This window comes from Dipteris shenzhenensis, chromosome 15 (genome assembly GCF_047967505.1).
Source record: "Dipteris shenzhenensis isolate YYH24624 ecotype China chromosome 15, Dip_SZ_1.0, whole genome shotgun sequence".
NCBI lineage: Eukaryota > Viridiplantae > Streptophyta > Polypodiopsida > Gleicheniales > Dipteridaceae > Dipteris > Dipteris shenzhenensis.
In genome coordinates this window covers 45151763-45164021 of record NC_141610.1, presented here as the reverse complement: position 1 = coordinate 45164021, position 12259 = coordinate 45151763, and the positions used below count along the sequence as shown (strand labels likewise).

Here is a 12259-nt window from a genome sequence, read left to right as displayed (position 1 = left end):
AAAGTATTCACATAAGATTTGAGAACAATATTCAAAGCCTATCTTCTGCAAAAGTTGAAAATGATTTCTAGTACTGTATTACCTGAACATGTCTTCATAACTTTGTGATATGGAAAAGACGAAGTCATGTGCAGTCAATGGTTAAGAATGCTAGTGATTTACATGATAAGTGTTCTTGTTGTACAGCTTGTGTGATAAAATGCTTACCAACTTTGTCCGCTGTTGGTGTTTATCCAATTTGTGTAGGTTTTGCCCACTCTTATAAAGCTTTTTGCATCGAATGACCGAAGTATTCGAGTTGGACTATTGCAGCACATTGAGCAGTTCGGAACAGCTTTGGCTTCCCAAGTCGTGGATGAGCAGGTTTCTTTTCATCTGTTCTGTTTCCAAGAAAGAGAAAAAAGAAAATATTCAAGAAATAACCTCAATAGGTTCAAATAAATGGACAAACTGTACATGACTTTTTAAAGGTTCTGAACCTTACCTTCTAATTTTTGGAATTCATTATATTTTCTACTTTACTGGCTACCTGATCAGGTCTTCCCACACTTGGCTACTGGGTTTTCGGACACTTCCGCTTTTCTTCGAGAATTAACATTGAAGGCAATGCTCACGCTTGTTCCAAAGGTGAGCATTTTGATAGGTGCTTGTTTTAATGAAGTTCATGCTGAGCTTAGGGCCTTATAACTGTAGAGATGATAAATGCATACATACCTACATTGCTTCAAGATGTATCTATTTGCCATTTTAGTGCACAATGTATGCATATATGTATGTATGTAAGCATAAACACACACACAGACACTTTTTTTTTTCTTTCGTAAGAATTGAGTTGCTTTATATTACAAGATCATCATCCCAGAATAGGCTGATGAGAAATACATCAAGAGAAAACCTCAATATAAGACAGATATACATCATGATCCATGCACTTTGTCTGTAAGCAATCATAGAAAGATTGCTGCAGAGAGCGCCTAAATGAAAATGTGGGATCACCAAAGACTCGATGATTTCTAGCCTTCTATAAAGTCTAGAGCGCCTAGTAACGAACCCAAACAAAAAACAAATCATCCCAGAATAGCCTGATGACAAATATACATCATGATTAAAAGTCCCTGTTTGCAAGCAATCAGAAAAAGATTGCTGGAAAGAGTGCCTGAAGAAAGAGTATAGGGGGAAAATGGGATCACCAAAAACTCTATGATTTCTATCTTTCCAGAGAGTCCATAGTGCCCGTGCCCAATATCACACCCATACCAAAAACAAATCAAAACCCTGCTGTGTGGGTGAATCCCAGATAACCAGAAAGATTTTCCAAAAGCAGCATTGGAAAATCTGGTGTGTAAATGCTGGCGCAGCAATCCCAAAAAGTCACGTGTGTGAGATCAATAGATGGAGCAACATGTTTACGTGACACAAACTATCCAGATGGAAGAATGATTCATATGCCAAAGATTGTTTGCCTGTTGCAAAACCCAAGGCAAGGGCTGAAGAACCTTATACAAAGAAGAAACCGTTATGTGAGACAACTTCAAGGGACGACATGCAGACCCTGGCAAATGAAGTGTCTAGTCTTGAAGCCGATCCTGAATTTCCAAAGGAGGTATTGGAATATAAGGCTGAAGCATATGAGTAATAAGATACCAAACAAGACGGTAATGCATGCCAAGATTGAATTTTGCTGTAGCGTGAGGAAAAGAAAGAGTCCCATCAGCATGAAAAGCGCGCACACACACACACACATTTTTTTAGTGAAAGCCATGATTGTTTATATTACAAGAAAAGCCACCTCAAAGTGAGGAGCTATAAATTACATTAACTGAAAATCTCTATATATGGTAAATATACATCATGATCGATGTAGTGAGTCTGCAAGCAGTCAAAAAAAGCTTGCTGCAAAGAATGCTTGAAGAAAGCAAATAAAGAAAATGCTGGATCACCAAAGACTTTACAATTTCTGTTATATCCACAAAGTCCAAAGTGCCAAATAACGAACCCAAACAAAAAAAAAATCAAACTCCTAAGTGCGCGGATGAAAACCAAAGAGCCAGAAGAATTTCCCAAAAGCAGGAGTCCGGAATCTCGTTCTCAACCGTTGTCAAAGAAAATCCAGGAACTCACGGGAGGACGGGCAAAACCAGAATAAATGAAGCACAGTCTCCTGAGAAGCCAAACATCTGCAACATACAGCAGGAGCAATGTGTCTACGTGCCAATAGTTGCCCAGATGGAAAAACCCCCAGAAGAATTCTCCAAAAAAAGATGTGTTGCCAAAGTTTCCTTAGTCTCTTTCTCCATCACTTAGTTAGCCGATGCATTCGCCAAATAGAATTAGCCTTATTTGAAACCCAAGGCTGAGGCAAAATGATTTTATATAATGCAAGCACTATAATTTGGGATAGCCTTAAAGGACGAAAGGAGGACTCTCGGGAAGTCAAAATCCAATCCTCCAACCTATCCTGAAGTTCCAAAGGAGGAATTGGGACAAAAGGTGAAAGCATACAAGTAATTTTTTGCCATAGAGGATGATAATGAGATCGCAAGCCATACCGTATGGTTGCGAGAGAAAAAGGTAAAATATTTTTATCATCATGAATGACATCCGCAACAGACGTAATTCCCTTGAAAGTAATAAAATAGGAATGCCTAGGTTTGTGTAAAGCCAGCAGAGGCTGAAAAGCTTTTGACCAGTGAATGCTTTCAGCCCTCAAGGAATTTCCTATCAGAGAATCACGTCCATGCCATTCCAAGTGAGAAAGGACGTGCTTCCAATCCAGAAGCAAGCTAGAGACCAAAGGGCAACCAGGCAATGTACCATCAAAGCAACCAAGTAAGAAGTCCCACTGAGTGGGTTGCCAGTGACCAAAGGCAAAAGTATTGATTTGTTGTAACAGAGAGTGAATCATAACAGCCCAAGGCTGGTGACCTTGCATAAATTGCAGCAGCATTTTCCCTTTGTGAGCAAGGATGTGCATGTGGATATCAATTATATAAAGACCTCCATGCATTTTTGGTGAACATAGTCGATGTACTGAAAGCAGTCTTAGACTTTTTCGGCCATGCTTGGATCGCCAAAAGAGTTCCATGATTACAGACATGAAAGAAGCACGATCCGCTTTAGTGAACATGATCAGAGGCAAATAGAATTGAATATAGGCCACTAGAATGGACTACACTATTTGAAGTCGAACATGCAATGGCTAGGTTGCTAGTTTCCAACATTCAATCTTTTTTCTGAGCTTGACAAGCACCTAATCAATCTGCTGATGACGGGTGATCCCCCAACCCAAAGGGTAACCAAGATGACGAACAATTTGTGTGGGTGGAATTATTTCCCCGGGCCATAAGAGACCATGCCAGTCTTTTAGAATGCAAGGGGAGCAGCTTAGACTTTCAAAAATTCACATGAAGACCAACTACCAAACCATAGAGCGAAAGAGCTTGCATCAAAGCGGAAAGATCATTGTGAGTATTCTTTGGGGTAAAAAAGGAATCATCAGCGTAGGCTTGAGCAACCATGCTGCGATTTTCTGCCATTTCCAAGCCATGAAGGATTCTTGTATCCACTAGGTGGTCTGTATATTGCAACATAGGATGCGTAACAATGGCATACAACAAAGCACTAAGGGGACATCCCTGACGGACCGAACAAAGAAGAATCCATTCTTCAGAAATGTTTCGAGAGAGAATACAGGCAGCTTTGCTGTCCTCATAAAGCCAGTAGATAGCCTGCTGCATTTTTATTCCAAACCCCAAAGCTCGCATGGTTTGCGAATAAATTCCCATTGAACTGTGTCAAAAGCTGTTGCAATATCCACCTGCAAGAGTAGAACATCCTCCTGCGTGTATTTTGCATATTCCATCCCAACATTAGCATTTGCAATATTGTCTGTGATATGCCTACGAGTGATAAACCCATATTGAGAAGGATAGCCCCTCATGCAAATTACCTTTGATACGGTCTGCAAGCATTTTGGCTACGATTTTTTAAATGACTGGCATAAGCGTGATTGGTGGTCTCTAATCAAAGAGTGAATCACATAATTGCTTCTTAGGAATGAGCTTCACAAGTCTTTTTCCATGACATTGGCATCAGTGAGACCATTTCATCCTGAAGATTTCCATCTACCACATGATTTAACTGCATCAGACAATTCACTTTCTATGAAGGGGCTTTCCAGTTCCAAAGCCTGTGTAAACACGTGTAAACACACTACACACTTTTTTTTGTGTCGAATCTTTTAGTCATATATTACAAAGAAGCTATCTGAGAAATGGAGAGCTATAATACATCAAGAGAAAATGTCACTGTAGGACAAATATACATCATGATCAAAGACAGGAGATTGCAGGCAATCAAAAAGCGATTGCTACAAAGAGTGTCTGAAGAAAGAGAAAATGGAAAAAACGGGATCACCAAAGACCCTATGTTTGCGATCCTTCCATAGAGTCCAGAGTGCCCAGTACCGAACCCAAACAAAAAAGAAATCAAACTCCTGTCTGGGTGGATGTACACCAAAAAGCCAAAAGAACTTGCCAAAAGCAAGCTGAGAAAACAAGCTCTCAAAATCTGCCCAAGGAAGTCCAAGAAAGCACGAGAGGAAGGACAATGCCAAAAGAGATGAGGCCTCTCAGAGCCAGACATCTGCGACAAATAGAGGAAGTAATATGTAGTTGTGCCAAGACCTGTCCATGAGGAAGAACACCCAACAAAGCTCTCCACAAGAAAACTTGCTGACGAAGAGGAATCTTAGAATGCCAAATCTGTCTGAAATGTTTTTGCCACCATTTCAAAGGACGATTAAGATGCCAAAGCTGATTTGCCTTTTGCGAGATAAATGGTGGAGGAAGTAGAACTTTATAAAGAGAAGAGACAGTAATATGTGCAAATTGTAGAGGACGGCATGACAAGCCCATAGAAGAAAGTGTCCAGTCTTGAAATCTTATGCCAAAGTGGATGATAATGCATTCCAAGGCCAAATTTGGCAGCGGCCAAAGGAAAAGTAAGGGGAAATGCAACATCATCAACAACATCTTGAACCAAACGAATTCCCTTGATACTCAGAAAATACGAACATCGAGGCTCCTACAAAGCCAAAGGAAGGGCAAACACTCTAGACCAATGTATATTTTCAGCTCTGAAAGAGTTGCCCTGCAAGGAATCACTGGCATGCCAATCCAAGTGGGAAAGGATATGTTTCCAATCCATTAACAAATGGGAAACCAAAGGACAGCCATGGATTTTGCTTGTCACAGAACCAAAAAGAAACTCCCATTGGGAAAGCTGGCAATGACCAAAAGTTGGAGATTCAACATGCAAGAGTAAATGACGAATCATGGCAGCTCATGGTTGAGAGTCTTGCAAAAACTGCAACCTGAGTTTCCCCTTATGGGCAAGAATGTGCAGATGGATATTGAGAATCTTAAGACCTCCATACATCTTTGGAGAACAAAGCTGCTGTATCTGAAGCAAACGCAAGCTTTTTTTGCCATCGCGAGAACACTAGAAGATTTCCAGCACCTTAGACATAAAAGAGGCAAGATCAGGCTTTCGCGAATGCAGCCACATTGAAGTGGAACAAGTAATAGGCATGTCATCTATCTCCACCCCATCCACTAGCAAGGTTGCATCGATTTGCTGAATTCTCCATGCACTCCCTCTGAGATGACTAACCATCTGAGATTTCTTGTCCTCTATAATATTTTAAAAAATTGCAAGAATGTTTTAGCCTACCAGGAGAAGAAAAATGCCTCTGTTTTCCCCAAGTCTTTCGATGGGCTTAGAGTTCCATTTGCGGAGCCGAGTTGCCTTGCTTCTTTATCCTACGGATAGGAAGCGTTTAGCTCGCTGAACATAATAAGAGGCAAGTAGAATTGAATATACGCCATCAGAATAGATTACACAATTCGAAGACGAACATGCAGAGGCTAAGTTACCAATTTCCAGTTCTCCATCTTTTTCTTGAGAGCTACGAGAATCCAATCAGATTGTTGATGAGGAGAAAGTGTCCAACTTAAAGGATAACCAAGATGGTGAACCAATTGAGTTGGTGGGATGATTTCTCCAGGCCATAAAAGAGAGTGCCATTCCTTGGAATGCAAAGGCAACAATTTTGATTTCTGAAAATTGACATGAAGCCGAGCAGCTAAACCATATAAAGAAAGAGCTTGCATCAGCTCAAAAGGAATACAAGTAGCTTGACTGTCACTATAAAGCCAGTATATGAAATGCTGCAATTTCGGCCCAAATCCCAAAGCATGCATTGTTTGAGAGATGAAGTCCCATTGAACAGTATCAAAAGCCTTGGCAATATCAACTTACAGTAAAAGAACATCCTGTTCTGTGTATTTGGCATACTCAATTCCAACATAAGCATTTGCGATATTATCAGTGATATGCCTGCGAGGAACAAAACCATATTGTGCAAGATGTAAACCATCATGCAAGTATCCTTTAATACGATCATGCAAGTATGCCTGCGAGGAACAAAACCATATTGTGCAAGATGTAAACCATCATGCAAGTATCCTTTAATACGATCAACCACCATTTTGGTGATGAATTTATAAATGACAGGCATAAGAGTAATGGGTCTCCAATCAGCCATGATTCACAAATCTGCTTTTTGGAAAGAAGCTTTACTAGCCCTTTTTTCCAAGAAAGTGGCATAAGTTGCTGTTCCAGGCATGGTTGATCATACACAACAAAATAGGCTTGAGCTTAGGCTTGAGCTTGATCTCAGTATGCAAGAAAAAATTCCACTGTAAGGCCATCCCATCCCGGAGATTTCCATTTACCACATGATCGAACAGCATAGGTCAGTTCTATTTCAGTGAAAGGGCATTCAAGCTCAAGAGCTTGTGCATGAGAAACAATAGGAAAAACATGCTGCAGTAATTGAGTCCGGGCTGCCAATACTGCCGGAGAAGGAGGATCAACCTGTCCAAACTGCCTGCAAAAATGATGAACACAAGCTGCAGCAAGTTGAGCTCGAGAGGAGGTCCAATGTCCATCAGAAAGCAGAGTACGACAAAAATGGGTAGCTTGTCGCTTATGATGTAAGCTCTTAAAAAATCCCTTTGACGAGTAACCTTTATCCAAGAAAGCTCGCTGACGAGCTCGTCTCCCATTTGGCAATTTTTCTATGATCATTACTTTGCAAACAATTTCTAGCTTGGAATAAAGATGTGTTTTCTTCAAGAGACAGAGACCGAAAATGATTGTGTTCAGTCAAAGACTGATAGGTAGATTTTTCCCGAGCAACCGTATCTCTCAATGTTTTGACATAATTTTTGCCATAGTCCCGAATTACTGATTGCATACGAGCAACAAATGCATCCAAGGCATAATCGGTATCAATAAAACTCTGAGGTGAAAGAGGTTGACATGCGTCATACACCATGGCCTTAAAAAGATCATGATCCAAATAACTATTGTTAACCATGAGGAGCCTTCTGTGTGGAAGCTGATCACCCGCCATGTCATCCAGAGAAATCCTTAAACATGAAGGTGCATGATCAGAATGTACAGATTGAGCATTGTGTTGGAAAGTAAACCCCAGCAGTAATGGATAAGATGCTGTCCAAAGATCAGCAAAATTGAAATCAAACAACAATTTTGACCAGCTCTGCCTCTGAGAGGCCAACATATGTGTATGGCCAGAAGTATTATACCTTGGTTGAGGAGGCCAGAAGTATTATACCCTGGTTGAGGAGCATTGTTGAAGTCCCCACAAAGAAAAGCATACTGCCTCCATGGATACCTTTGCATATCTTCCCAAATCTGTCCTCGATGACAGGAGGATTGAGGAGCATAGACAGATGCAAATTCAAAGATATCACCATGTACAATGCATTGCATAACCATCCATCTGCCTTGTGAATCATTGAAGGCCACAGAGGGCTGAAGATCATGTTTGATAAAAAAGACCACTCCTGAAAAGGAATGCTATCCAGCATAGAAAATGTCATAACCACGAAAACGACCATGCTGTCCAGCATACACATGCTGATTATGTTCCTGCAAAGCTACCACATCTGGCTATAAGTGATTGAGATACCCCCAGACTGTCTTCCATTTAGAAGCATCACACAAACCCTGTACATTAAGTGTCAAACATAAGAGTTTTGACAGCATATTTACAGATTATGTACAGCAGAGGGAGAACTGAAACCAGGCCTGCATATCAACCTCAAGATCCGGATCCCGGCCATGAGGTTTCACAATTGGTTGAGAAGTGGACAGCAAACCAACAATATCTTCTTCGGGAAAGAGAGTCCGACTGGTTGTCACGGCTGCCCATGTAATACCCACTCCTGAATTTTCTTCAAGAGTACGACCAGTCAAGGATGCACCATTCCAAGTGTGAGAAGGTAAAGGTCGTCTAGCTGCAACAGTTTTCTTGGGAGTCTGCCAAACCTTCTGCAAAGTTTTGTCTCCCTTTGGGCTGAGAGGTGGAAGGCATAGAGGGAGAGGCATTCCCATTGGACACAACAGGTGTCTTGCCTTTTTCCTGAGCTGGAGTAAGAGGCTTGACACCCTTCGGTTTGAGAATGGGCTGACCCATCATTTCTTTAGTAGGCATCTGAGAAGGCAAACTTTCCAAAGGCCTTTTAGGCATAACAAGAGGGCACTGAGAAGCCATGTGACCAAACTTCTTACATTCAAAACGTGCACCTGCAAACAAGCCCCACTTGAGCTTGTAAAAAGCACTGCCCATATCCACCTGATTCACCGTAAGAGTCAGGAGTGGGATGATCGGTATCCCACAAAATGCAAAATTGGTTGGAGTTCCCATTTGGCCGTGGAGGGCACACCACCTTACCCAATGATGCTGCGATTTTGGGTAAGAGAGAAGCCAAGCACTGAGGGAAGTCAACCACTTCCACCCATACCGGATAGCGATGGTGAATTAAAGCCTGATAATCGTGGTGGGTGACCAGGGCAAAACATGCACCATCTGCTGCCCATAAAACAAAGGGGAGTGTTCGAGGAGCATCTCTTTGTGTAGTTCATGTGTCATAATAACCTCAAAAAACCCCCGAGCAGCATAATGCACCTTTCGAACAAAACCACCACCCAAAGTCCTAGTGAGCCAATTTCCCACATCTGCTGCAACAGGCATGCGTCCTGGGAAAAAAATAATAATAGCATGCTTGGCATAATCACACACAGGATCAACGATGTCATCCACCTCCACCATGAGCCCAACAGTGGGAGCAGAGTCCTTCCAATGCCGGCGCGTGTGTTCAAAGCCCTTATGCATAACATCAAAAAGTAGTTGAGCCTCAAGAGAGGCGTGCATCGAGTCATCCTGACCCGAGTCCTGTTTCTGCTTCTTGTGCATGTATGTCTTGATTGTTTCCATGGGGAAAAGGAAGGAGTAAAAAGGAGAAGCTGAAAGGGAGAAGGGAGCTATCGAGGCTGTACGGAGTGATAGAGCCAGTACGGACAGGCAGGAGCGAATGGAACAGAGGTAATAACTAAAGAAACTGAATGGAAAGGTAGAGAAAAGTACAGATGTACTGAGGTATGGAAAACCTTGTATGGACAGAAAGCCCTGTACGGACAGAAAACGTTGTACTGCAGGAAGGTGTACGCATGTACGAAAAAGGACAGAAAAACCTGCACTGCGGGTTGGAGTATGGATGTATGGAAAAACCCTGTACGGACAGTAGACCCTGTATGGACAGGCAAAACTGTACGGAACAAAGGTACGGAAAAAAACAGAAAAAGAACAAGAAGATGGCGAAGGATGTGTACGGAAAAGGTAGGAGAAAGGGGAAGCTAAAGAAAAGGGAAAAGAGGCTCCAGAAGGGCGGCTAGCAGTAGTGAGCAGGCTGGAGAGGTTGCACGGACCTCAGGGCAGCAACATGAGGCAGGTCAGGGTCACCAACGAAGGCCGAGGGCTGGAGACGCCATAGCTAGGGCTCTCACCACGCGTGCGCGCGCACACACACACACACCCACCCGTACTCACTTTTTTTTCTTTTCTTTTTTTCAGTGAAAACTCTGAATGCTTTATATTACAAGATAGTTATCCAGGGAAAAACTGGCAAGCTGAAATAATGCATCAAGGGAAAATGTCCATGTAGGACAAAATATATATCCTGATCTATGTAGTGAGTTTGCAAACAATCAAAGAGCGATTGCTGCAAAGAACGACGGAAGAAAACAAAAGAAGAAACATACACTTTTTTTTTTGGTGAAACCACTGTATTTATATCAAGAAAAAGTTTGTACAATGAGAATAGTCTAAAGAGAAAAAAAAAGAAACACACACATACACACACACACACTTTTTTTTTTTTTGTAAATCCAGTGCAGTATATTTATATTCTCATAAATTTACAAGATGGGAAGTCTCCAAAATGGAGAGTATCCCAGAGATCAAAAACATAAAAAGAAAAGCTCTATGCAAGAAGCATGTATATCACCCTCATGGCAGGCACCATATAAAGATTGCCGCAATGAGGCTCGGAAAGATTCATATGACCTATGAATCCGACCCATGTATGCCCAATTATGCTCACTACAGATTATCCAAAGAGCCCAATATCTCACCCATGAGAGAAATAGTGAGTATTGAGACAAAGATCGCATAAATCTGCCTAATAACCAAAAAAGTTTCCCAAATCTGTGACTCGGGAAACGGAGCCGAAGATGATCTGAAATTCTCCCAAGGAGGTTCCTAGAACCCGGGCAGTGCCAAAGCAAATGAGGGACAGTCTCTGAAGGAGCTTGACATCGTAAACATGTGGATGGTGCAATGTGACGTTTGGCAAGTGTGATTCCCACTGACAATGTGCCCGTCATGCATCTCCAAAGAAAAAGTATCTGTTTCAAAGGCATTTTACACTTCCATAAGATGCGGGGATTCTTCCGCCACCATGAGAGGGGCTTCCTGATATGCCACAGAGTATTAGCATATTGCTGAATCCGTGGAGGTGGCTGAAGAAGCCTGTAGGCTTTGATGGAGGTCAAAGCTGGTAGAGGAACAGGATGAGAGCATGTAGCAGAGGGTTGCAATTGCCAATCCATAAGCCTGTCTGTGCCAGCCACAGGAGGAACAGGTAGAAAAGGATGTAACAAATCAGCAATTTTCTTCCATATCGACCTATGATGCATTCCCAATGCATAGGAAGCAGTGGCCTGAGGAAAAGATAAGACATAGCCCCGATCATCTACCACATCATTGATGTATCTAATTCCCAATTTCATGAGATTATATGCCCAAACTGGTTCCTGTAAAGCAAGTGGAATGTCAAAGATGGCACTCCAATGAATACTTTCTTTTCTCATTGAATTTGTCCCCGAGCAATTATCGGGAGCCCATTTGACCTTAGAAAGTACCTGTTTCCAATCAAGTATTAGAGCAGTAGAGAAAGGACAGCCAGGTATCTTCCCTACAAATCTCCCAATGACAACCTCCCAAGGATCAGTAGTCCAATGGCCATAAGCAGATGTCCTCATGTTGATACACATGGATGTTATCATACAAGTCCATGGTTGTTGTTGACGGAAGAATGTATGGAGCGTAGTAACCTTCCTTGCTATATGATATCTTATATTGAGAACATTCAGTCCACCATGCATCCTTGGAGAGCACACCATTTCCATCTTCATCAGTCTCAATGTTTTGACAGCAGTTTTTGTCGGCCATAACAACTCCATAGCTTGAGACATAAAGGCTGAAATATCTCTAGAGGACCAATGTAGCAAAGGCAAAAAGAACTGAACATAGGACATTACGATAGACTGTACTATTCTGAGCCTGACATGAAGTGGCCAAGTAGAGATTTTCCAATATTCCAGTTTATGTTGAAGTCTTTGGAAGATCCATTTTAACTGTTGCTTCCTGGTGATATGCCATCCTATAGGATATCCCAAATGCCTGACGACATCTTTGGAATGGACTACCTGACCTGGCCAGAGGATAGAATGCCAGTCACATTGTTTCATGGGGAGCAATTTAGATTTGTCAAAATTAACATGCAATCCCGCTGCTGATCCATACAATGATAGTGTGGTCATAAGCATGTGAACTTCCCGAGGAGAGTTCTGTGGCATAAAGAAGGAATCATCAGCATATGCTTGTGCCAAAAAAGATGCAGTCCCAGGGATTTTAAGACCAGTCATCTGTCCTGTGTTTGTAAGATGATCAAGATACATCAAGAGGGGATGGGTCGCAATGGCATAGAAGAGAGCACTAAGAGGGCAGCCCTGTCTAACTGATCTAGCCAATGTCCATGACCGAGAT

The 12259-nt window shown here is 42.0% G+C and overlaps 2 protein-coding genes across 2 annotated transcripts in view; one reads left to right on the top strand and one right to left on the bottom strand.

Moving 5' to 3' along the window:
* The window catches only part of CTEXP (kinase family with ARM repeat domain-containing protein), a 130464-nt gene that overhangs the window by 76052 nt on the left and 42153 nt on the right, over positions 1-12259 (top strand). Inside the window, exons 11-12 of the mRNA XM_087385900.1 lie at positions 247-363; positions 538-627. Of these exons, the coding sequence (XP_087242026.1) occupies positions 247-363; positions 538-627 (207 nt within the window). The remainder of the gene's footprint in view (positions 1-246; positions 364-537; positions 628-12259) is intronic.
* LOC147893881 (uncharacterized) lies at positions 10390-11673 on the bottom strand. Its single transcript, XM_087385527.1, has one exon. The coding sequence runs from the start codon at positions 11671-11673 to the stop codon at positions 10390-10392; it is 1284 nt and encodes a 427-aa protein (XP_087241653.1).

What these genes read in the sequence shown, in the direction of transcription:
- LOC147893881 (XM_087385527.1), bottom strand. Translation starts at nt 11,673, where the DNA reads ATGGAGTTGTTATGGCCGACAAAAACTGCTGTCAAAACATTGAGACTG.